Consider the following 26,423-nt stretch of genomic DNA (forward strand, 5'->3'; position numbering starts at 1 on the left):
ATCACCTGTCATCCTCATAACTCCAATGGATAAAAAGGTCCAACCTGTTCAATTTAGCATCATAAGAAAGGTTCTTTATCTGAGCAGAGCATATTAACTTTCTCTTATCTGCAATCATATCCTTTTCCAAAAAAGAGACCAAAACAATACTCCAGATGCGTCTCATCAAGGCCCTTCGTACAACTGCATTCAAACTTCCAAATTTTAATATTCCAATGCCTTTGCAATAAATACAAACATTCCATTTGCTTCCTTATTACTTGCTGTAAATGTATACTAACCCATTTTGTAATTCATATGAGAAAACTGGGTGTGCTGGTACAACTGAGTTCTGTAATCTCTCTCCACTTAAATTGTATACTATTTTCCTATTCTTCCTGCAGAAGTGGACATGTTCACATTATTCCACGTAATATGCCATCTGCCAAATATTTCATCACCCACTTACCCATCTACATCCTTTTGAAATTCCTCAACTTCACACTGACAGCTTACCTTCCTGCCTATCTTGATGTCATCAGAAATGTAGCCACCACAAATTCAATCTCTTCATCCAAGTCGTTAATATTATTGAGGATGCAGCACTGATACCTGTGGCACTCCACTAGTTATAGCTAGCTATCACTAAAGAGATTCATTTATTTTGATTCTCTGCATTGTTAACTAAGCAGTCCTATATGCATGCTAATATATTTGCCCCTACACCATGAGCCCTTATTTTAATGTCATTGTCTTTCATGTGGCACCTTAATCAAGTGCCTTTGGAAATCCAAGTATACATCTACAGCTTCAGGATTATCCACCTTGCTCGTCACTCCCATCAACAAGTTGAATAAATTATTTAAACTTCTATTGCACAAAACCAATTTGACTTTGTCTAGTTCTGTGATTTATTTTTAAATGTCCTATTATTTCTTCAATAATGGATTCTAGCAGTTTAATTATGACAGATGTTAGGCTAACCGGCTCTATAGTTTCCTGCTTTCTTGAAAAATGGTGCTACATTTATTATTTTCCAATCCACAGGGGCCCTTTCAGAATTTAAGGAATGATGGAAAATTATAACTAGTGTCTCAATTATCAATGCAGCTACTTATTTTAAGATCCAAGAGACTTGTCAACATTTGGGTCTTTTAATTGTCCCAGTATCTTTTACCTGATGATGGTAAATTCTTATGGAGACATTCTTGTTTTAGTTAACATTCCCTCATACGTTACCTATATTTTTTGTTAAAAAAAGGTCATTTTTGCTGGTTCTTAGAATCTGTCCAATCTTCTGACCTGCCACTAATTTTGGCAGTGTTGTACAGTGTCTCTTACAATTTGATACCATCCATAACTTAATTTAACCACAGATTTTGCAACCTTCTCAAACAGTCCTTTTTTTTGTCAGAGATAAATATTCAAGAGTTACTAAAGACCTTGATCTTGAACTGCATCTCCATGGTCTTATCTTTTCAACTCGTTTCACAATTGACTTTAGCCAATTCTGCCATCATACCCTTATAAATTCTTTTATCAGGTTAAATCACTAATTGGTATGTTCATACTTCTCATATTCAATACTGCAAGTTTAACTTAATGTTTCATCACTGTCATCGAAAGGCTCCTTTACTACAAAGTTATTAATCCTGTCTAATTGCACAGTATCAGATCTAGAACAGCCTGCTCCCCCAGTGGCACCAGAATATATAAGAAATTGGGGTGGCAAGACATAATTAGGATTATACCATGAAAATACACACAAGGTGAAGCACAGGAAAAGGCCACCTGGATGAATCAGTTGGTATTGGCATTTAACTTCCACACAAAAAAAATCCCAATCACACTTCACCATTCTAATGTAACCCAGTGACAACTTGTATATCAACAACCAAATCAAAGTGAACACTAACCATGCGATTTTTTAAAAGCTTTTCCTGACCTCTGACCTAAATCTCTTGCATTTAATCTCGAATTTATGACTCTTTGATCTTGAACCAAAAAATCATTCTGTGCAAAACAAAAAGTGAGCAAGAAATATTTTGTAAGCAAACATTCTTCAGTGAAAAGAAACAAATTCCAGCTAGGTTAAAAAACCTTGTTGCCCTTTTGAAATGAAACAAATGCACAAAACCTAGCAATTCCAAGGGAAATGCTTAAACAGCAACAAAAGAACGCCTTTATTCGGAGACCGTATCCTGTCGTCCAAGACTCTTCCACAAGCGGAAACATCCTCTCAGCATTTATCGCGTCAAGTGTCTTAAGAATCCTGTATGTTTCAATGAAATCATCTCGCATTCTTCTGAACTCCAGTGGAGTAGAGGCCCAAACTGTTCAGCCTTTACTAAGATAGTTAAAGTACTTTTGCATATCTTGGAGTTTCTCTGTAGAAGAAAAACGATCTGAATTATCCTTAAAATCCTTACCAATGTGAACAGTCATGCAAGCTGTCGTGAAGAGCTTTCCGTAGAACCGAATCTTTATCGTAAATACCCCATGTTGCTTGTAGCACTGAATCAAGCAGGCAGTCACCTGCTGTGCGGTTCCAAAGAGCGTACAGACGACTATCCAGACGGCTTCCTAGCTCCAAGGACCAATTTATAATAGGCGATTCTTCCTCTAATTCTATAAATGTACAATGATTAAGAATCACAATAGACTTAGCTTAGTTAAACCAATTTGCAAATTCAAGTTATTGAAAAGCTAGTTTCACAAAAGCCACACTTTTAAAATAAAACTAACTTACTCAAGAAAGTACCTCTAATACTTCAGTTGCCACTGAGAGCTTTGAAAATCTCTGTACATTTTTATACTTTAACATATGTGTCTTCTATTAGGTAAAGAAATACACTGATACTCAATCTTCTGGGTACATGGGTTCACATCTATAAAGCTCTTCAATGTCAGTTCCTATTCAGAGGAAATTAGGTTGCAGCATGCAATTACCTATATAATTAATTATCTTCCATGAACTCCTGAAAGGAACCAACAAATTGTTTTTGAATATCTTCTGGAACAGGTGATGACAACTGAACTGGATCATTGTTGATCAAAGCCATAACGCCCAGCAGATCTGATTAGGAACTGGCTCTACAGGGTCTTGTGTCTAAACCCTGAAGCGTGGGTAGGAGAGATTTTCGCTATCCTTTCCACGAATGAGTGTTCTTCTCAGTTTACCTCCTAAAAGGCATTGTTCTAACTGTAACAAGGTCCTTCTTTATTTTTTACATCTCAATAAATTAAACCGCCAATATTTTACAACCAAGTTATTCAGAGTTGCTATTGCACACCCTGGAGCAGGTGGGACTTTAAACTGGACCTCAAATAAACAAAAAGTCCTCCATCAACATCTAATCTCAAGTTGTTCCCTACCGCAGTGTAATTTTTTTTTAAAACTCTGAGTCATGTCAATGGCCTAGACAGACTGTCTTAGAGCCAAATAAGAGCTGGCTTTGGCCTGTAAGAGGATTTCCCAAATTCTTCTTACAAGAAGCAGAGACCTTTCAACTAAGGGGAAACCATGGCCCAGCAGTATTATTGCTGGGACTGTTAATCCAAGGCCCGGGTAATGATGCTGGGACCAGGATTTGAATCCACCATGGCAAGCAGTGGAATGTGAATTCAATAAAAATCTGGAATTAAGAGTCTAATGACGACCATCAATCCATTGTCAATTGTTAGAAGACCCATCTGGTTCACTAACAGCTTTTGGGGAAGGAAACTACCAACCTTACCTGGTCTTGCCTACATGACTCCAGATTCCCAGCTATAATGGTTGACTTTTAACTGCCCTGAGGGCAATTAGGATTGGGCAATAAATGCTGGCCTAGCCAGCGACACCCTTTCCCGTGCTTGAATAAATTTGAAAAAAAACTCAATTATCCACCCTTCACTTGAATCCTAATGACATAGATGAAAGAACATGTTAACCTTTCATCTGATCTTATACCAGATCATATCCATGTGAGAAATCTTGAAACCTTTAACACTGCTCTAAATTAATCCTAAAACTTTGTGAAAACAGATACTACCATTCTTAACAAATCTAAGTTTAATACATTAGGAGTGTCATTTAATTAGAATTAGAAAAAAAAACACTCAACTGCTCACCTTTCTGTACATCCCGATCAAGCACCTCATCAAACAATTTTTCCTGCACTGATGGTGGCAGGTCCTCAACATCTGCAAGAGATAACAACCAACACTGCATCTTACAATGTAACTATGCAATCCACTCAGCCTAACCCCCAAATCAAGCTAACTACCTATCCTAATTATATGATTAATCATGAAACACATCATGTTTCAAACAGATCAACACTAATTTCTGAAGTGATTTTTATCATCAAAAGTAATAGGAGCAGGGATAAACCAGATGTCTGTGCCGGCATTCAATAAAGTCACATAATCTTCTATCTCAACTTTGCTTTTCTGATCTGTTTCTACAACTAACATCCAACCCACCAAATGCCAGGCAACTACCACCTCCAACAAGAGACAATCACTGCCCCTTGACATTCAATGGTGTTATCATCACCGAGTATCCCACTGTCAACATCCTTCGGATTACCACGGACCAGAAACTCAACCGGACTCATCACAAACACAGTGGCTGAACAAGCAAGTCAGAAACTAGGAATACTGTGGCAAGTAATTCACCACCTGAGTGTACAATGCACAAGGTAGGTGCGTGATGGAATACTCCACACTTGTCTGGATGGGAGCTCCAATGACACTCAAGAATCTTGACATCATCCAGGACAAAGCAGCCCCACTTGATTACACCATCTCCACAAGCATCCACACTCCACCACCAACACTCAGTACACACTGCTGCTACTATCTACAAGATATACTGCAGAAATTCACTAAAGACCCTTAGACAGGACCTTCTAAACCCACAGCCACTTCCACCTAGGAAGACACGGGCAGCAGAAACATGGGAACACCACCTGCAAGATCCCCCTCCAAGCCATTCACCAACCTGACTTGGAAAAATATCACCATTCCTTCATCATTGCTGGGTTAATATCCCAAAATTCTCTCCCTAAGGGCATTGTAAGTCAACCTACAGTCTGTGGGCTGCAGTGGTTCAAGAGGGCAGCTTGCTGCCACCTAATGGGCAACTAGGGACAGGCAATAAAAATGCTGGCCAGCCAGCGATATCCAGGTCCCACAAATGAATAAAAACAAAAAAACTCTATTCATAATCTTTAACAAATCAGAGATCCAAACTCACTCATTGAGCATCCACATTCTCCTGGGCTACAGAATTCTAACAATGGATGAAACTTGAAAATATTTTTCATCTCAGTCCTAAATAGTCAATCCCCTATCCTAGTTCCAGGCGCTCCAGCCAAGCAAAACAACCTCTTAGCATCAAGCCCACCAAGAATGTTAGATATTTCAAACAGGTGATCTCTCAATAATTTAAACTCCGGCACATATCGGCTCATTCTATTAGACCTATTAAAAGTATAACTATATTGGAAAAAGATACATGATTCAAAGAACAGTGCTAAAAATGCAATAATGAACATTTTTCTTCTTCTGAGCTCCAAAAACATATGGGGACTGACTTATAGGGGCGTCTAGCATGGAAACAGACCCTTTAATCCAACTTATCCATGCAGACCAGACATTCCCATTAGATCTACTCCCATTTGCCAGCATCTGGCCCATTTCCCTCTCAACCCTTCCTATTTATATATCCATCCAGATGCCTTTTAAATGTTGTAATTTTAACTTCCTTGGCAGCCCGTTCCATACACACACTATCCTCTGCATGAACAAATCACCCATCAGGTCCTTTTTAAATCTTTCCCCTCTCACCTTAAACCTATGCCCTCTAGTTTTGGACTCCTCCATACCCCTCATGATTTTAAAAACCTCTAAGGTCACCCCTCAGTCTCAGACCCTATACAGAAGATAGCCCCAGCCTATTCAGCCTCTTCCTATAGCTCAAACCTGCCAGTCCCAGCAACATCCTTGTCAATCTTTTCTACATCCTCTCAAGGTTAACAACATCCTTCTTATAGAAGGAAGACTAGAACTGTATGCAATATTTTAAAAGTGGCCTCAATGTCCTGTTCACCTGCAACATGACATTAAATCCTATACTCAATGTTCTGATCAAAGAAGGAAAGTATGCCAAACACCACTTTCACTATCCCATCTAACTGTGATTCCACTTTCAAGGAACTATGCACCCGCACCCCTAGCTCTCTTTGTTTGACAACACTCCCAAGAACTCCCCATTAAGCCCAAGTTCTGCCCTAATTTGCTGTACCAAAATGCAACACTTCAAATTTATCTAAAATTAAACTCCTTCTGCTACTCCTTCGCTCATTGGGACCTTGATCAGATGGGCCATTGTACTCTGGGTATCTTGTTCACTGTCTACTACACCACCTATTTTGGTGTCATCTGCAAACTTATGAACCATACTACCTGCACTCACATCCAAATCATTTACATAAATGACAAAAAGCAGCAGACCCAGCACTGATGCTTGTGGCACACAGTTGGTCACAAGCCTCCAGTCTGAAAAACACTTCTCCATCACCATCCTCGGTTTACTACCTTCAAGCCAGTTATCTTTGCAGACAGCATCAGCTGAGGCTGAGTTGGTAACTCTCATGCCTCTCAGTCACAAAGGCTTTGGTTTCAAATCTACTTCAGGATTTAAGTATAAAAGTCAAGACAGCACTCCAGCATGCCACTGAGAGAATGCTCATCCATTAGAGGTGCTGTCTTTTGCTTAAGATATTAAACTGAAGCACCATCTGCCTGCTCAGGTGGGTGGGTGGGAAAAACTGCATGGCTGAATTTAGTGACAAGTGGAGAAGGAATGTTGAGTGTCCTGGCCAACATTTATCCTTCAATCTCTATGACATTGCTGTTTATGGGACCACGCTGTGGGGAAGTTGGCTGCAGTGCTTCCTACGTTACAACAGAACTACCTTTTAAAGTACCTCAAATTGCTTTGTAGCTTGAAATACCCAGTGGTCATTAAAAATGCTGTATAATGCAAGAGTGTGTTAAGATAATGGCAGAAAATTTACATCTAAAGGTAGTTCTCATTAACATGAATAATTCTGCCAGTGCCTTAATTTTCAGGCTGAATTCATGAAATGTTATTTCTGAACGAGCCAGCTGAATAGCAAAATAACGAAAAAAATTCAGGGCAATGTTACACCTGCCAGTTTGGCCCTCCCTGTACCAAACAGGAACATGCACAATCCATACATTCAGGGCTGTTAACACAACCAACAAAAGTTAGATTTTAGATGCATGATAAATTGGTAACTCAGCAGAGTTTATTTCTCCAACCTTCTGTTGACTTATTTCAAATTAATGTGTCAAGTACAATACAGAAATTGTAATATTTTAAATCACAGAAGCTTAAAATATATTTAGATAAACTAAATCTCAAACTTCTCATTGCAACACTATTCTTGCACTTACAGCTAAAGAAAGAACATATTTCAATTACCTCTTGACACAAGTTCTTTTCCTTCTGATAATACACATTATCTTTTTCGAACACTCACTGTCATTTGTTGCCCTATTGTACACCTGAGATTAAGGTGCAACACAACTCAGAAATAAAACTAAAAGCTCCTCCTTTTCTCCCTACTCATATCTGCTATGCTTGGGCTTCTAATTAAAATTGCCAATTTATTACCATATCAGGAGCACTTCTGCGTTGCAGTTCACACCAAGTACTTAAAACTGAGTTATTGAAACAGGTCTTCATTGCAGAAGTCTGCCATGGAATCACAACATATTTTTATTTAAATTCATTCACAGGATGTTGATATCACTGGCCAGGACAGCATTAATTGCTCATCCCAGTTGAGGGACTACTGCTGCAGAGGTACAGTCAGTCATAAACCATGGAAACAGATCTTTTGGTCCAACCAATCCATCTACACCATGATCCCAAGCTAAACTAGTCCCACCTGTCTGCGTTTGGCCCATATCTCTCCAAACATTTCTTGTTCATGTGTCTATCTTAACGTCTTTCAAACATTGTAACTGTACCCGCATCCATCACTTTCTCTGGAAGTCCATTTCATTCATGAATCACTTAAAAAAAATGCTTCATGTCTTTTTTAAACCTTTCTCCTCTCATCTTAAAAATATGCCTCCAAGTCTTGAAATTTCCCACCCTAGGAAAAACACACCTGCCATTCATGATTTTATAAACCTCTAAGGTCAACCCAGAACATCCTCATTGGAAAACATTCCCAGCCTAACCGGTCTCTCCAGCTCCAACCCCCTCCTATAACAGGGTAATCACAACTGGAGACATTACTTCAAGACAGGCCTCACCAACATCCTGTACAACTTCAACAATGTCCCAACTCCTATACTCAAAGGTCTGAGCAATGAAAGCAAGTGTGCTAAACACCTTCTTAAACACCTTATGTGATGCAAACTTCATAGATTTATGTACCAGAACCCCTCGGTCTCTGTTCTCTCATACAACTAAAACTAGGGCATTGGGTACTGTAAGTCCTGCCTTTGTTTGTTGTACCTCCCATTTATCCAAATTAAACTCCATCTGCCACTCCTCAGCCCACTGACCCAACTGATCAAAATCTCTTTGTAATCTTAGATAACTTTCTTCACTGTCTCCTATACCAGCAATCTTGGTGTCGTCTGCAAACTTATTAACCATGCCTATATATTCTCATCATTTATAGAAATGAACAAAAGTGGATGCAGCACCAATCCCTGTGGAATACCACTGATCACAGGTCTTCAGTCTGAAAAACAACCCTCCATCATCACTCATTGTCTCCTGCCATCGAGCTAATTTTGCTTGCAATTGTTAAGCTCATCCTGATTCCATGTGATCTAACTTTACTAATTCATCTACCAAGCAGAATCTTATCAAAACCCTTACTAAAGTGCAAATAAACCATGTCTACCTCTCTGCCCTCAACAACTTTCTTGGTTACTTTCTCAAAAAACTCAATCAAGTTTGTGAAACATGATTTCCTTTGCACAAAACCATGTTGATTATCCACTAATAATTCCTTGCTTCTCCAAATGCATATAAATCCTAATCTTTCAGAATCACTTCCACCAACTTACTCACCACTGAAGTCAGACTATCAGGTCTACAGTTTCCAGGCTTCTCCTTACAGCTTTTTTTAAAACAAAGGCACAACATTAGCTACTCTCCAGTCATCTGGCATCTTACCCATAGTTATTGACGATACAAATATTTCTGCAAGGGGCCCCACAATTTCCTCCCTAACTTCCCACAAAGTCCTAGTATACACTAGATCTGGTCCTGGAGACTTACCTACTTTTATATTTTCTAAGAACTCCAGCACTTCCTCTTTTCTAATGTCAACTGTTTTCAAAACATCAATATTTATTTCCCCAAGTTCTCTCTCCACAGTAAAAACTGACACAAAATGGTGATTTAATATTTCTCCCTTCTCCTGAGGTTCAACACAAAGCTGACATTTTTGACCTTTAAAGGCCCTACTCTCTCTTTAGTTGCTCTCCTACTCTTAATGCACTTGTAGATACTAAGGCTCACGTTCTGGGCTCAATAGGCAATCACATCATTACTGCCATTAGTTGAATTTAAACAAAATTATAATTCTGGAATTTAAAAGGCAGTCTCGGTAATGGCTTCAATTGAACTATTATCAGTAGTCATAAAAATCCATCTAATCCACTTTAGGGAAGGAAATCTCCCCGTTTACCTGATCTGGCCTCAATTGATTCCAGATCCACAGCACTCTGGTTGTTTCTTAAATGCACTCTGAAATGGCCTAGCAAGCCACACAGTTCAAGAGCATTTAGGGATGGACAACAAATGCTGACCTTTTCTGCAGCACCTATAACTCAAAAGAATAAAATAATAGTACATGATGAGATACCTTCTAAATATCCACATGTACACAACATCTCCCTACCTTAATTAATTCTGTTAGAAAGAGTTCAACAAGGTTAGTCAGATATAATTTTCCTTTAATCCACCAGAGGTGGTGGCCCCCTAATAAATCATACATTGACACTGAAGTTATTGACACTAGTGCTACATTGCAAATCCTAATCTCTGGTAATTCAAACAAACAGATTAAGGATTAATGCATCCAATAAATCTAGTCACTGCAACTACAATAAAAGGCTATTTCTCCAGCAAACATTTTTACTGTTAAAATGCTTGCTGTTGGCTTTTATCTGTAAGCTCATTTCCACTTGATTTGATAAACATTACTGGAATGTTGCATCAAATATATTACGATAGTATACAAGTTTAATGACTGGATTCCCAACTTATTTCTTTCCCCCAATTAAAAAACAGATGAACCACGAAACGATTAAAAAAAAAATAAGAGTTGGAGGGAAGAAAAAATAAAATCGGATACAAATTAGGGGCATCTGGCTTAAGTTTGCAAGAATGCAAAAGGCTATCCAACAAGTTTTGAGATTGGTGTACGATTTATATCTAATGTTCCCTCCTTCAAACCCTGCTGAGAATAAACTATTATAGCTTCAGGTGTCTAAATATAAAACATACCATCCCTTTCAAAAGTTTAAAAAAAAACTTAACCCTAGAACATTACTGAAAGCAAGAAATGTATTTCCAAAGTTATTCTGCATTGTATGGGGAATATGATTAAATTAATAATTATTTAAATTCTGCATCACCTCTCATAAGTACTACTTTAACCAAGTTCTACATCTAAATGTGTAATTAGCACAAGTTTGTGCTTTTAGATCTTTATTTAGCCATTCAACTTAACTGACCTAGGTCTAAAGACATAATCCTCTTTTCATCGCACATACAACACAAATTTAACTTTTCATAACTGGGCCAAGTGGCTACTAAATGCTGCTAGAATGATTATCTTACAAGTGAATGTCAATTGTGTATCAATCTATCCAGAAACATATTAAATTCCACCCTTACTCCAGCAGAATTGAGATTCTAAATTTTGCTATTTCGTATATTAGTTGGCAATGCAATAGAGTTTTTAAACCACCCGTAAAGAAAACTGTTAACTTGAAGAAACCTACGCAGATACTGAGAGGGTAGACGTGAATTTAAAGGCAATGTGAAAGCTTCAGTATGCTTACGCAAAAAGCTCAAAATTCAAGTGCCCAATATAATTTTGCATGACTAAATTTTCATCAAATCTCACTACCTACGATGGGGTGCTTGGCTTCTCCTTAGGCCAATATAGTTGTTCTTTGATAGCGAGATGACTTTAATCATAACAATGCCAAAGACCAAACATGTATAGAAATAAGCAGATAGAGCAAGGTTACAGATGAACTGAGGATTCATTGTTGTTTATCCGAATACCAAAAACTTTAGTTTCCGTATTAAATTTTGTTTCAGCAAAATTTAATTTTTGTTAACTTCATAAAATCAATTCCATTTAATTTGTAAAATAATCACGACATTTCAAATCTTAATTTATATTTTTAAAAAATGGTTACATTGATCATGGGGAAAATAAGCAGTGTTCCACACACTTTATCCATCCACGTTCTTGCTGCATTCCTACTGAGGGGTCTTTACATATCTACGTTTCTTGGTCAAATTGTATATATTACACAAGGCTGATATTTTTAACAGCATGACCGGAGGTGTTAGTTGTTTTGACGAGAGTTGTGCTTTAGTTTATTTGCTATATTTTGTTTCATAGGTGTCATTATGCAAATGGAGGCTTGGTGCTTGATTTTTTAAGACTGTGAATTCTCAGTGTATTATACGCTTTTTGTGTAGGTATTAAAATTATCATTAAATGTGCATTTGCCCATGATAGCTAAAGGGTAGTCACCGACCTACTTATGTTTTTTGGAAGTGTACTGCAACAGACAGAGCGCAAGAGGCAAGGGAGGGAAGAGGGCTGAATGATTTTAACTAAATTAGAAAGGGCATGAAAATATGTATGAAAATCCTGCCAAAAACACAAATTGCTGGAAAAACTCAGCAGGTCTGGCAGCATCTGTGCAGAGAAAATACAATGTTTTGGGTCCAGTTACCCTTCTTTTAATTTCCAACATCCACAGTTCTTTAGGTTTTTGGAAAATCCTGCCAGCTGTTGAAGACAATGAAGTTAAAGTAGGTCCACATGCAGCTCCAGGATTTGAAACTTGGTAAGAGTTGTGGGACAGCACAGAGGAAAAAGAATTAACTTTAAAAAATTGAGCTTTTTAGTCGAAAATGAAAATGCAAATGAAAGCGAAAATGACACTTGGCAAATAGCCCCTTACTAACCTTATGAGTAGAAAAGGTGGAGTGGGAAAAGGGCATTTATCAAAAGCTACATGGAGGGAGAGCACATGGAAGGAGATTGTAATACAATTTGTCACGGCCCAGCATTATTTTGATGGTGAGTTCCAACATCTGCTAACAAATTGTAATTAATGTTCATTCACAGTAGAGCCCAGAATTAGATTATTCAAGAGGGAGATGTCAAGAACTGGGAGCATGCAGTGCAGTTCTTGAATTAGGAAGCATTGGAAATAGGGTCTTAATTATGCAAACATTCAAATGGTCCTTGGAAAGGGCAAAATATGGAATTGGAAAGTGGAATCCAACTGGATTAAGGAAGGAGATGAGGTTATACAATTTGCTGTTGTTCCTGGTATGTACAGTGCAGTTTGCTCAACTCTATAAATCAGTAGCTAGCATATTAATTAAATAACATCAAAATTACTTTACACTCACCATTTTATAATTTCCAAATTTTAAAATTGAGCAATTCTCTTTAACATCAGATGTTTCAGAAGGTTGTTTAATTGAATGAAGTGACAAGTTTTAATTAAACTGCATCAATAAACCTCCTTATCCAATTTATTACATGTAATAACTCTAACTTAGAAGTTCATGACACCATTTCTTAATAAAATATTAGTACAGGTAATTCTGCTATAATGTGTTTCATTAACATGAATTAGCTGTAACAGAATTGATGAATAGTGGATGCTGTTTGAATAACATGAACTTTCTGCTGTAAAGGTATAGTGATTTCCCTATAATGCGATTTTCTATAGGCACGAGGTCACACACGAACACAACTGAAGTGTTATAGAAGAAATACCTGCAACTTAACTTAAATAAAGCTCATGAATTTAAATTCAGATTCCTTTTCAACACCTGTAGGTATTTCATAAAAATGATGGAATAAATTACTTCATATTATGGGTGCAAATTCTACACTTGTGGCCTAACATCTGGAATGCATTTCAATGATTAATCTAGGAAGTAAAGTGCTGCTTAATTCTCACCACAGCCACATACCTTCTTCCCTTCCACCTGCAAACCACATAAGGTCCTTTTCTAACCTAACATCACAGACAAAGTTAGGCTCAAAACCTATCCCAATCATAAGATAACTTGAGAACAGAGAAACTGAGAAGTGTAATAATACTTTGAATATTATCTTCAACATTAAACAATATGAGGAACTGTTTCTTTGCGTCAGCAGAATTTGGTATACTTTTGTGATCAGTCAGGTAGCATACCCAAATGCAATCTTATTGTTTTTTGCAATGCTTTTGACACCCAGCAGCTCATCATGCCAACACGGGACGGGGAGGTGATTAAAAAGTCAGTCTGAAGTTAATATACAAGTCAGTCTGGGTAAGGATGGCACATCCTTAAGGAAACACCTCAAAAACTACACCATCACCCTTCTGACTCTTCTCCATGGCTCCAATACTTCATGTATTGTAGCCACATGAAGGCTCTCAAGTAATATCTCTGCATTAGGGAAGACAGGTATACTGACATCAGTACCCATCATGGAGCCAATAACACCTGCATTGAGGCCACAATCATCCAAAACCCAATCCGCAGGACTGGAAACATACTTGGGATGCCAGAGTTCCCTCTACTAAAGTAAATCATCCTCACCCAGTTCAAGGAAGACACTTGAACAAGGGGAGTACAAAGGAAAGATTTCACAGATTTCCTTCAAGAGATGCAACATAGATGTCAATGCATGGGAGATCCTCACTCATTATGATCATACTTGGAGCAATCTTCTGTATGAAGGGACACAATTTTTTGAGATCACTCGTTGGCAAGAGGAAAGAAAAAGAAACTGAAGAATGGAATGCCAACAATCGTGAGGCCAAGGACCAATTCCATCTCCTGGAAACATCTGCCAAATATGTGATCAGTGATGAGGCTCTAGGATTGGGCACATCAGTTATACAAAGACCCACTGAACCTATGACCAGTGACACGGAATTTCTAGGTGGACAATCACACTCGTCAGCAAATGACTGCCAATGACTTAAGCTTTTTACTGAAAATTTTTATTCCATTAACCAAATTTAAATTCTTGAGATGCCATGGTGGAATACAAATTCTGCAGTCATATCCACTATGCCACTCAGCTTTTCTTGTCAACCTGCTTCAAAGGCAAAAGAACAACCATACAGGCCAATAATCACTGCTCAATTTGCCCAAAAGTATTGAATAAAATTTATGGCAGCTTGTATCACCAGATCTGCCAATTCAATCTTCATCCACTGGCAATGCAGGGAGGGATGGGGGTGGGGGGGAGGAGGTGGGGGAGAAGGTGGTGAAGAGAGAGAAGAGAGAAGAGAGAAAGAACACCTGCTAAAGTGGAACTCAAGCAGCAGGGCAAATATAAAGCAAGCAGCATCTATTACAGGAGGTCAGGATTAATTATGGTAGTAGTAATGTTATAAATGGTACATTTATTCATCCCATTTCATATGGTTCACAGATGTCAATAATTCTGATACTGCAATTCATCCATCTCACCCAAATGTGTAATTAAGTGGCGGGGAAGGGAAAAACAGAGGACATTAAAGAGCATCATAGTAGCAAATCAAAGAGAAGTTTTCTCCTTGTTTCACAGGTATGTTGAATCTATCACTCAGATAACCACTTTAGCTTGTATGAACTTATTCGAAAGGTGGAAATCAGTTATTTCTGTATGGCTCAACTATGAACTAAATAAATGCACCATGTCATCTTAAGTGCTTAACTTTCCGATATATTTTGGTTTCATGTGTTAAAACTTTTTAAAAGTTCTATTTAATTTGATTATCAAAACTTTTCAGTCACTATCTATTATGTCTGGTTTGTAGTGGTGCTCCCATTGAAAACAAAACAGGCAAGCTGCGCCAGCAACATATGAACAACCATGAAGCAAATGACCACTTTGTTTCTGACATTAATTCTAAAGCCCACAATTATGTTTTCATAAATGCAGGATGTTCCAAGCATTTTACAATCAGAAGTAGTACTTTTAAATTGCAGGCATTGATTTAACATAGGAAATATGACAGCCAATTTGTGCACAGCAAGGTCCCATAAATAACAAATTACCAACCAGATAACCTCTTTCCCTGATGCTAGACAAATTTTTGCCAGTACACTGGGGATAACTGCCCAACTATTAATGATGCCATAGCATATTTGACACCCACCTGAACAAGTACGTGGAGCTAACTTAAAAGACTGACTTTCTTACATGGATCACAGCAGGTCTCACGATTAGTGTTCTTGCAGCTGTTGACTGCACAACAAAAAATTCTCAATTTGATTGATTAATGCAGTTGTTAGATCAGGAGTTTATTTCTTCATTGAAAGTGATGTCACTAGCTGGAGTGCCTGAACTCTTCTACCACCCTCTAGAAAATTTATTTTCTGTTTTTAAGTCACTCAACATTTCTTAAACAGTATAGATTTATTTGATCATGTCTTTGTCGTGCCTTATGATATGAACATACAAATTAGGAGTAGGATATTCAGCTCTCAAGCACGCTCCACCTTTGAAAAAGACTGCATCGTTGCTTCAGTTGCCTCAATTCCACATTCCCATCTACCTAGGATAATCTTTGAATGTGCCTTTACACGAAGAGGAACTGTATCGTTTTCCTTGTTGAAATGATGAACTTCAAATAGAGAGAAAAATCACTGCAAAGCCCTGTCCTGCTGAAATTAATAAAAACCAAAACAACTGTGGATGCTGTAAATCAGGAACAAAAACAAAAGTTGCAGGAAAAGCTGAGGAAGGGTCACTGGACCCAAAACGTTAACTGTTTTCTCCCCCACAGATGCTGCCAGACCTGCTGAGCTTTTCCAGCAACTTTGTTTTTGCTGCTGAGATTAATGGCTGCCGAGAGAAAGTATCAGTTGAAAAGCAGTCTTGTGCATTTGGAATAAAATTATGTGCCTACTTCAACATGTTAACTATTATATGACACTGTTACAATACTAAATTTTATCTCCTTCCTAAACTCAATCACTTGGTCAAATTGACAGATCAACACTGTACTTTCCACTTAACTTAATTTGCTCCTTTCATTAAAAAAAGTGACACATGGCATTATTTCAAAATCCACCTATCGAAATGCTAGGATACCTGCAGGCAATGTGAATGTCACCAGATCAGTGAGGAAGTAACAGGCAAAGTCTCCCTTGCGTTGATGAAGGGATGCAGCTATTTCACGACGTATCTGTTCAGTAAGCTCTGGGCATACCATAGCGGGTATACACTTCGCAGCTTGTTGAGACACCTACAGGGAAAACAAGCAGAACAGAGGCACTAAATAGTCACACAACGTATTTATCAGAATTGAAATGAACATACTGACATTATACACATTCAAGAATTTTTAATACAACATTTATTTTCCTCATCGTTTAGACTACAAATTTTGTCCCCTGACTATGTTTAATTTGAGAGGTAAAAGCACCACCCTCCTGCTTCAACCCTAATCTTAGACTGTACCTTTACACAAACCACTCAAATATTCCATACAAGACAGACTGCATTTTCTTGGCATTAAAATACTCCTGAGGTACAAGGATTAACAATGAAAACAAAATTCAAATGTTCAATATACTATTTTCTTTTGGAGTACAAATCAAAGATACTTTAGGCTTGATTAATTTCACATAAAATGAGTCACTTATTTGTTGCATTCAAGATTCCTATGCCAAAGCCCCTTTTCTTGTTAATACTCTCATGGGATGTGGTGTTGCACTTTTTGAAAGTGATACAGGGCCATTTTCTCAAATGGCTTAAGTACACCTACAACACTGTTAGGAAGGTAATTCCAGGATTTTGATCTAACATTATTGAAGGAAAACCAATATAGGTTTGGAGGATAGTTTGCTGCTGCTGGTGGTGTCCTAGGAATCTGGTACTCATGTCCATCTATGTGGTATAGGTCAGTTTTGGAAACTACTTTACTGAAACTTTGGCGAGTTGCTGTAGTGTAACTTGTATTTGGTACTCACTGGTGCCGCTGCATTGGTAGGGGAGGATGTGAATGCTTAAGTTGGTGAAGAGGTCTCAATCAAGCAGGCTGTGTTGTCCTGGATGGTGTTGAATTTCTTAAGTGCAACTGGACCTGCAACCATCCAAGCAACTGCAAAGTATTCCATCACACTCCTGACTTTTGTCTTGTAAATACTGGACAGGCTTTGGGGAGATAGGAGGTGTGGATTACTCACATCTGAACTGCTATTGTGACTTGCTCTTATACTGCAATATTTTTACAGCTGGTCCTTTTCCGTTTCTGATAAGACAGTAGTCCCAACAGTATTGACAGTAGGGAGTCAGCAATGATAATGCCACTAAATATCAAGGGGCAATAGTTGGATTCTCCATTAGGGATGGTCATTGGTTGGCACTTGTATTGCACAAGTGTTACTTGCCTCTTATGATCCAAACCCCAAATGTCGTCCACATATTGCTGTGCATGGACACAGACTTTTCATTAGCTGCCTAGTTGAAAATGCTGCTGAACAGTATGCAACCATCAGCAAACGTTCCTATTACCACCATCACAAGGTCAGAAAGATTCATAATGAAGCAGCTAAAGATATTTGGGCCCAAGACAATGGGGAGAGTTTGCTGTACTTCAACAGCTTGGCTATGGGTGCAGTTTGTCCTGGAGTTCAAGAGTTCAGCACTATTGTTCATATGCTATCAGTGCCTATTACTTTTCTAGCATCAGGAAACTGCTGAAGGCTCTGGGTACCTTGTCAAGTGAATCAAATTAGTCAGGCTTTCACTTGTCACAACTGCGGTATGGCATGCTAATGCCTGCTGATATGCCTTCTTGCACCTTTCAAAGGGGGACCCCAATTAGATTCTAATGGTAAAATCGGGTTATGGCAGGCCATGAGGTTTCAATGCACCAATCAATACAATGCTCATGATCCTCAGCACATCATGGGTATTCAGTGTTGAGTTCCTAGATCTCTTTAAATCCATCTTATTTCATACAGTGGTAATGCCACATAACACAGAGGGTACATTTACTGTGAAACGGGAATGTAGTGGTCACACTTATCTGTAAATGTCATTGACTGATATATTGGTGAAGACAAAGTCTCATGTTTGCCTCACCATCTGCCACATGTCCAAGTCTGGCAGAGGTGTCTTTTTTTTTCAGGATTCAGGCAATTCAATCAGCAGTGGTACTACTAAATCAATCATTCTTCAGATTTCTCCCATCCAGAATATAGTCGTGCTCATGCCACCCTCAGATGCTTCAAGCTGTGCCCAAGATAAAGGCATACTGATTCATCAGTTGAGGAAGGGCAGTAGGAAATTTCTTTGCCATGTCTGAACCGATGCCATGAGACTATATGAAGTCTAGAGTCAATGACAATGACTCAGGATAACTCCCTATTGAATCGTTATCACTATTCTGTCATCTCTGCCGATTCTGTCCTGCAGTAGGACAGATTATATCCAGGGATGGTCATTTCCAGGATGTTAGCTATAAAATGACTCTGCATGGTTCACTATTTCAGGCTGTTGCTTGACTTCAGACTGCTCTTCCCCTTTTTGCATAAACCCGACATGTCAAGAAGGAATTTGCAGTATTGACAGGGTACTTCAGTATTGTTTACTGTGCTCAAGTCGATGCCATGTTGTCAGTCCAATTTTACTCCTTTTGACCTCTCTGCTGTGGTTTGATACAAATGGCTAGCTTGCTCGGCCATCTTTAAGAACTGCTAAAAGTCAACTAGATGACTGCAGCTTTGAAGTCATTTTCAGCTAAGTCAACATTCTTTCATTTAAGGACATTTTGTGAACACGATTTGTTAAAAGAGAATAGCAATGACAGTTTTGTGCTATTACCTAGATTTTAGATTTTAAATTTGTTAATTTAGTTGCTTTTAAACTCTACTGGCTGCTTTAGTGGGAATAGGCCTGAGCCTCTGGATTAAGCTGGTCCAGGTTCATTACCATTGTGCCATCTTACATGTATTGGATGTAGTGACATGAATTATGTAGATTCTGCCACTTTGAATTTGGACTAATATCCTCACTACTTTTGAATTACAAAAATCTTTTTGTACTTACTATATTAGGCTTAATCTCAAACTGCAAGGATTCATTTGACATCAACCCGTAGTTTTCCTAAACAGAAATAGAAAAGAAATGATAGAACTATTAGGCTAACTCACCTCTGTCAACAAAATTGCCAACATGTCCTGTCTCTGAAAACGGATAGCAAGGTGTACTAGGGTGTAACCTACATCAAAAGCTGAAGGACGATTCAGCAAACGTACTTCATCTGATACAAGCTGCCGAGCAATGTCACTTCCTGATGACTTGTAAGCTTCTACTGCAGCCAGATCCCCTTCTACGACTCCTGCCAGACACAAAGCATGCTAGATTCAAGTTAGCTGTTTCAATACTGCTATACAGTACAACCTACAACTTATAACTTACATAAGTATCACATGGCCTGGAACTCAGAACATGACTAAGTCAATGTATTTACACTTTTACAACTACTGGACAATATTTGTCACCCTTTTTTCCCCTCACATACCTGAGTGGGTCTCAGCAGTTTTATACAAATAACAGTTGTACAAGGATCAAAATAAAATTTCATGTTTGAAAATTGAATGTTAAGTTACAGCACAAAGGCCCAAATCTGACAACAAATCAGGTATGTGCAAATAGGTGATCAAACTCTAGAAACTTATGAGCATGCAAATCTGCAGATGAGAAGGGTGTCTCTTAACAGATCATTCATTTTCGGGCAAAATAGTTTCAGCTATGATAGCTTGCTGCACAACAACTTCTGCCAATAGTGTTTAAGCATTCATTACTAAAATAAGACTTTTGCGTTTTAATAACAGGGAAGTGAGGAAGGAGGAAGAAAACCGCAATTTTAATACTTTGAGAGTTATAACATGGGAAGAAATCACATCAAGCACCAGTTTTCTTCCTTATTTTAGCTCCAGAGTTAGAGTCGCAATAGAGTTTGTCTAACTTATTTTGCACTGTTTAAAAGAAATCTTTTGCCTTTAGTTTACACAGGTCTAAAGGTTATCTTCTCTATTAATCTGTCCACGAAAAATTTTGAAATTTGACAAAACATTTTTCTGAAGTTATTTGATAAACTTTAAGATGTCTTATGAAGAGAAAATTTGAAGGAACTTCAAGCAAATACAAATTCTCAATATGCAAGTATTTTAGACACACAGATGGTGAACTTCATTCAGTCAGAATGATTGTGATTCCCTGAAAAACAAAAAAAATTCCCCTCAAAAATGACCATCTAATGACAAAAATCAACAACTCTGATAGACATGCTTAATTTCCCGTCACCATTTCCTTTTGCCTTGCACCATCATTCCTTTGACAGTGTTTTCTCTCAAGACTTCAATACAATCTCAGACCCACCTTTTTATTATTTCTCTCACTGCACTGGGTTAAGACTTGTTACATCTTGAACTTTATCCAGTTCAGATATTTCTTTCCATAAATGTTGCCCAACCTTAGAATTTCCCAAAATACATCATTTGTAGTATTTGTTACGAACATATCGTTCATTCACTGAATAATTATTTCCTTTTAAGAATACACTACAAAAGCAGAAGCAGCTCAGCTTCTTTAAATAGCCCGAATACAATTAAAAGCTTCAATGAAAATTTGAAAGATGTCCTAGTAAACTGAAGGACACAAGGTGAGTAAAATTACTAGGTATAGATGCTATTTAGAATAGAATGTCAATTAAGAATCGTGAAGCCTAACATTCAATATGCATTAATGACCCCAGTTAATTGGAAACAGACAAATGTGATAGGAAATGATAGCAAAACAGATGCAAATTTAAGTATCATTTTAGATAGCGTACTAAGGCTTATTAGTGGGAGCAAACTTGCAAATTAACTATAAGTTAGCTAACACTCTAGAAACAAAGTGGAAAGGCTATAAGTTAACCACAATACAAGGAATTAATGTAGAATTAGAGAATGGATAAAACAATAACAGGCTTCTTAGATTGATTTTACAGCTCAACCAGAGTGTCAGAAAGCTATTAAAACTCATCACCCATCTTTATGAAACAAAAAAATGGAAACTCTTAGGTCAATTAACAAACCTTTAAAGGTGTATATTCTGTTCTAACAAAGGTCTGTTAATTGCTCTGTTCTCATTAAATTTGTTAACAAATACCATTAATTTGCACTTAGCATTGTACAACCTGGAAACCTGCAGTAAGAGACCAGAATTAATTGTCTTTGTTCCAAGTGAAACAAGTTTCAGTCACAGTAATTCAGTGGCAGTTTCTGGTAGGACTCTAGCTTTATGTCCCAAGAATCACCAGAAAGTGCAACTACTCCAGTACTCTCTCAAAAATCATTGTATTCAATAAAGCTCAATCACATTCAGACTTTTTAATTATGTTGCAATTCAAATGCCTCAATTGTTGAGTGCAGTCATTGGTTTAAAATAACTCCAGTTTATGAATTCCATCTTGAATGTTGTTTCAGGACAACTTTTTTACTTAAAACCTGAAAAGATAACTGTACCAAGACAAAAAGGAAAATTTTGCTCTATAAAATTACTTCGAAAGGGATGTGTACACAATCAGAAAATTACAACGTAAAGAATTCATAACACGGGAATCAATTCAAACACCTTCAGATCTAGATGGCATTTACGAAGCACCTCAAGTGAACTTGGATTGGCAGGAAAGAGCTTAAACACTGCTAAAATAGCAACACCCAGTTTACCTCAGATTATGCTCATTGGGTTGGTGTCTCAAAACTTTGAACAGGTGAAGCTAGCTGTGTCACGCTGACACTATGTAGCAAATCCATATGTGGCTTTCTCCACCAGTAGAATGTTGCCATCAAGCCAAAACCAACCTTTATACCTACTCAAATGACTGAGCTTCTACAGCCTTCTGGGGTAAACAATTCCAGAAATTCACAACCGTCTAAGTAAAAAAAAAAAAATGCTCTTCATCAGTCCCAAAATGGCTTCACTTCATTTGAAATTGTGACCCGGATTCCAGATTCCTCATTCGGGGTAATAGGTCTTGTTGGCAACTACCCTGTCTATCCTTTTACTTAGTTTATTGGTTTCAACGAGAACCCTATTTTTTCTTTGAAACTTTAGGTAATATGTACCTAGCTTCCATCCATCTCTCTTCATAGGACAGACCTGCCATCCTGGGAACAAGCTTGCACGTTGCACTTCCTCGATGACAATGTTACTCGTAAGGTAGAGAGGCCAAAAGTGCACACAGTACTCCAGGTGCTGCCTAACCAAGTTTCCATATAATTGAAATAAAATGTTACAACATGGCAGTGGAGTAGCAGGAGCTGAGCCCGGGTCTTGTTCCCATCCGCTTTCTCTTTCTTCTTACTTTCAATTTTTTCCCCCCTCATCCCTTTTTCTTAGCTTTAAGCCTGGAGAGAGGTGGACGAAGGATGCAGCCTCCAGCAGCAGTGGTAGCAACACCAGGTCAAGCCAGACACAGCTCTACCCCAGCCTGGGGTCTTCCAGTTAGCAAGGAACACGTCCTGGGCTGACTCCCCTGGCCTGAACTTGCAGGCTATGCTGAGGCTTCAGGTCACAGCTAGGCCCAGATACCTGGAGGAGAAAGGCAGTCTCGGCCTGCCAGTGTCCATTGGCTGGGCAGGCAGTCTCGTAGAGGAGTGGTGATCTCAGCCCAGCATGGCATTCTCCCAACCCAGTATTCCAGCAGCCTGGCATGACTGTCTTGTGTCCGAGCCAGAGAGCCGTTGACTAGGCCATCATGAACTTTGTCTTAATTTTACTTCTTTTTATTATATATGGCTGTCATTGACGTAGGCACTGTGGTGAAGCAACTAAAAAAAAAAAAACTTTTACTGTTTTTTTCCATGTAAAAGTACGTGACAAATTTCAGTTCTGTTCTATTAAATACTTCTATACTCAAAACTTCTTAGGCAGGGCAGGTGACCAAGGCGTCAGCAGGGGAGCACTTTGGGGCCAGCGACCATAAATCTATTAGTTTTAAAATAATGATGGAAAACAATAGACCAGATCTGAAAGTTAAAATTCTAAACTCAAGGAAGACCAATTTTGATAGTGTTAGGCAAGAACCTTCAAAAGTCAATTGGGGGCAAACATTTGCAGGTAAAGGGACGGCTGGAAAATAGGAAGCCTTTAAAAAGTGAGATAACGAGAGTCCACAGACAGTATATTCCTGTTAGGGTGAAGGGCAAGGCTGGTAGGTGTAGGGAATGCTGGATGATTAGCGAAATTGAGGTTTTGGTCAAGAAAAAGGAGGAAATATGTGTCAGGTTTAAGTGGCAGAAATCGAATGATTGCGTAGAAAAGTATAAAGGCAGTACAAGTATACTTAAGAGGGAAATCAGGAGGTGAGGGGGAGAAAGGGGGACATTAGATAGCTTTGGCAAACTGGGTTAAGGAGAATCCAAAAGGGATTCTATAAATACACTAAAGGACAAAAGGGTAACTAGGGAGAGAATAGGGCCCCTTAAACAGCAGTAAGGCCACCCATGTGTGGAACCACAGGAGATGGGGGGAGATACTAAACGAGTATTTTGCATCAGATGGAGAAGGATATTGAAGATAGAGAACATGGGGAAATAAATAGCCACATCTTGAAAAAAATGTCCATATTATAGAGGCGGTGGTGCTGGATGCCTTCAAAACACATAACGGTGGATAAATCCCCAGAACCTGATCAAGTGTACCCTGGAACTCTGTGGGAAGCTAGGGAAGAGATTGCTGGCCCCTTGCTGAGATATTTGTATTATCAATAACCACAGCCGAGGTGACAGAAGACTGGAGGTTGGCTAACATGGTGTCACTATTTAAGAAAGGTGGCAAGGAAAAGCCAGGCAACAAGAGACCAACGAGACTGATGTCAGTGGTGGGCAAGTTGTTGGAAGGAATCTTGAGGGCAGGATTTACATGTCTTTAGAAAGACAAGGACTGATTAGTCAACATGATTTTGTGCATTGTAAATTGTGTCTCATGAACTTGATTGAGTTTTTTGAAGATGTAATGAAGAGGATTGATGACAGCAAAGTGGCGGATGTGATCTACATGGACTTCAGTAAGGTGTTCGACAAGGTTTCTTGTGGTAGACTGGTCAGGAAGGTCAGATCACACAGAATACAGGGAGAACTAGCTATTTGGATACAGAACTGGCTCGAAGGTAGAAGACAGAGGATGGTGGTAGAGGGTTGCTTTTCAGACTGGAGGCCAGTGACCAGAGGTATTCCACAAGGATCTGTGCTGGGTCCACTGTTCTTTGCCATTTATATAAATGATTTGGGTGTGAACATAGGAGATATGTTTACTAAGTTTGCAGATGACACCAAAATTGAAGGTGTAGTGGACAGCAAAGAAGGTCACTTCACAGTACAACAGGATCTTGATCAGATGGGGCCAATGGGCTAAGCAGTGGCAGATGCAGTTTAAATTAGATAAATGGGAGGTGCTGCATTTTGGAAAGGCAAATCAGGATAGGATCTATACACTTAAGGATAAGGTCTTAGGGAGGAGTGTTGCTGAACAAAGACTTTGGAGTGCAGATTCATAGTTCCTTGAAAGTGTCATCGCAGATAGGATAGTGAAGGCGGCGTTTGGTATGCTTGCCTTAATTGGTCAGTGCATAAAGTATGGGAGTTGGGAGGTCATGTTGCAGCTATACAGGACATTGGTTAGGCCACTATTGTGATACTGCATGCAATTATAGTCCCCCTGCTATAGGAAGGATATTGTGAAACTGGAAAGAGTTCAGAGAAGATTTGCAGGAACGTTGCCAGGGTTGGAGGGTTTGGACTGCAGAAAGAGGCTAGATGGACTGAAGCTGTTTATCCTGGAGCAGAGGCCGAGGGGTGACCTTGTGGAGGTTTGTAGAATCATGGGGACATGGATAGGGTGAGTGGATGGATTCTTTACTCTTGACTGGGGGAATCTGGGACTGGAAAACGTGGGTTTGAGGTCAGAGGGGAATGATTTGAAGTGGACCTGGGGGGCAACTTTTTCACACAGGTGGAGGAAGACGCTGGTACAATTGCAACGTTTAAAAGCATCTGGATGGATATATGAATAGGCAGGGTTTAGAAGGATATGGGCCAAATGGGTTAGATTTATTTAGGATACTCGTCGGTATGGACATGCTATATATCTCTATGACTCTTGCAATAAATGATAATATACCATTAAGCCTTATTAATTCTTTGCTGCACTTGTATGCTAACTTTCCATGACTCATTGCTATGGATACCAAGGTCCCTTTGCAAATCTCCATGTTCTAGTCTCTTAAAATTTAAGTCTAAGTGACTATCATTTTACCTCAAATTGCTTTTCTTAAAAGCTTGTCCACCATCAAGATTACATGGATAGGTTCAGTAAACGTATCCAATCTTTATACACTCAAAAAAAACTTTAGCATTTACTATTCTCCAATGCTCTGGTACCAGCCCTACAAAAAGCATTGAAATGTTTCCGATGCTTGCACAATTTCCACTTCCACTTCCTTTGGGAACCTTGGTATGCAACTCATCTGGTTCTGGTGACTTATCTTCAAGTGTAGCCAGCCAGTCTAATGCTGATTTATCACTTTTTAAAAGTCTAAAGTCTATCAAGTGTCACAACTATCTCAAAATGTCTTGATAAGCATTATCCTCTGTCAAGCAGTCATCTAATACCTCAGCCAAGCACAGTAGTTCTTGGCATCATTCTCCTTTTAGGTTATTAGTCAGCTCTACTTCACTTACCAGTCTTTCACTATTTACATGCCTACAGAAGACCTTAAGCATTCCCTTTTATGTCATCTACCAGTCTTTTCTCATTCTGCTGCTTGGTTTTCTTTCATTTCACTTCCTCTCTCAACCTTTTATAATCAAGCCTAATCCCTAATTTACTACTCTACCCTCCCTTCCCCACCCCCAATTGACAGTCATATACAGTCTTGCTGCTTCATCTTACTTTCACCATCAAAAGAAACCGTTGCCTCATTTGTTCTACGTCTCCCTTGCATAGCAATGTAGCTCGACTATACCTGAGCTCCTCTTTAAAAAGACAGCTCATTGATCAATCACAGTTTTGCCCACCAACCTTTGATTATCTGAGCGTGATCCACTTTCACCCCACTGAAGCTGGCCCTCCAACAATTAA

General features: G+C 38.7%; 1 protein-coding gene across 4 annotated transcripts in view; it reads right to left on the reverse strand.

Annotated features, from left to right (window-relative positions):
- Positions 1 to 26,423, reverse strand: part of zranb1a (zinc finger, RAN-binding domain containing 1a) — a 61,414-nt gene that overhangs the window by 13,782 nt on the left and 21,209 nt on the right. For 2 of the 4 annotated variants that reach the window (XM_048608746.1, XM_048608747.1), the window contains 5 exons: positions 19,517 to 19,632; positions 19,341 to 19,397; positions 16,377 to 16,530; positions 4,093 to 4,164; positions 2,409 to 2,607 (listed from right to left, as the gene is read on the reverse strand). In XM_048608746.1, coding sequence (XP_048464703.1) covers positions 2,409 to 2,607; positions 4,093 to 4,164; positions 16,377 to 16,530; positions 19,341 to 19,397; positions 19,517 to 19,632 — 598 coding nt within the window. Of the gene's footprint in view, positions 1 to 2,408; positions 2,608 to 4,092; positions 4,165 to 16,376; positions 16,531 to 19,340; positions 19,398 to 19,444; positions 19,633 to 26,423 lie in introns of all 4 variants that reach the window. The other 2 variants (XM_048608744.1, XM_048608745.1) reach the window with 1 other exon arrangement.

This window comes from Rhincodon typus, chromosome 20, assembly GCF_021869965.1.
Source record: "Rhincodon typus isolate 14 chromosome 20, sRhiTyp1.1, whole genome shotgun sequence".
Lineage (NCBI taxonomy): Eukaryota > Metazoa > Chordata > Chondrichthyes > Orectolobiformes > Rhincodontidae > Rhincodon > Rhincodon typus.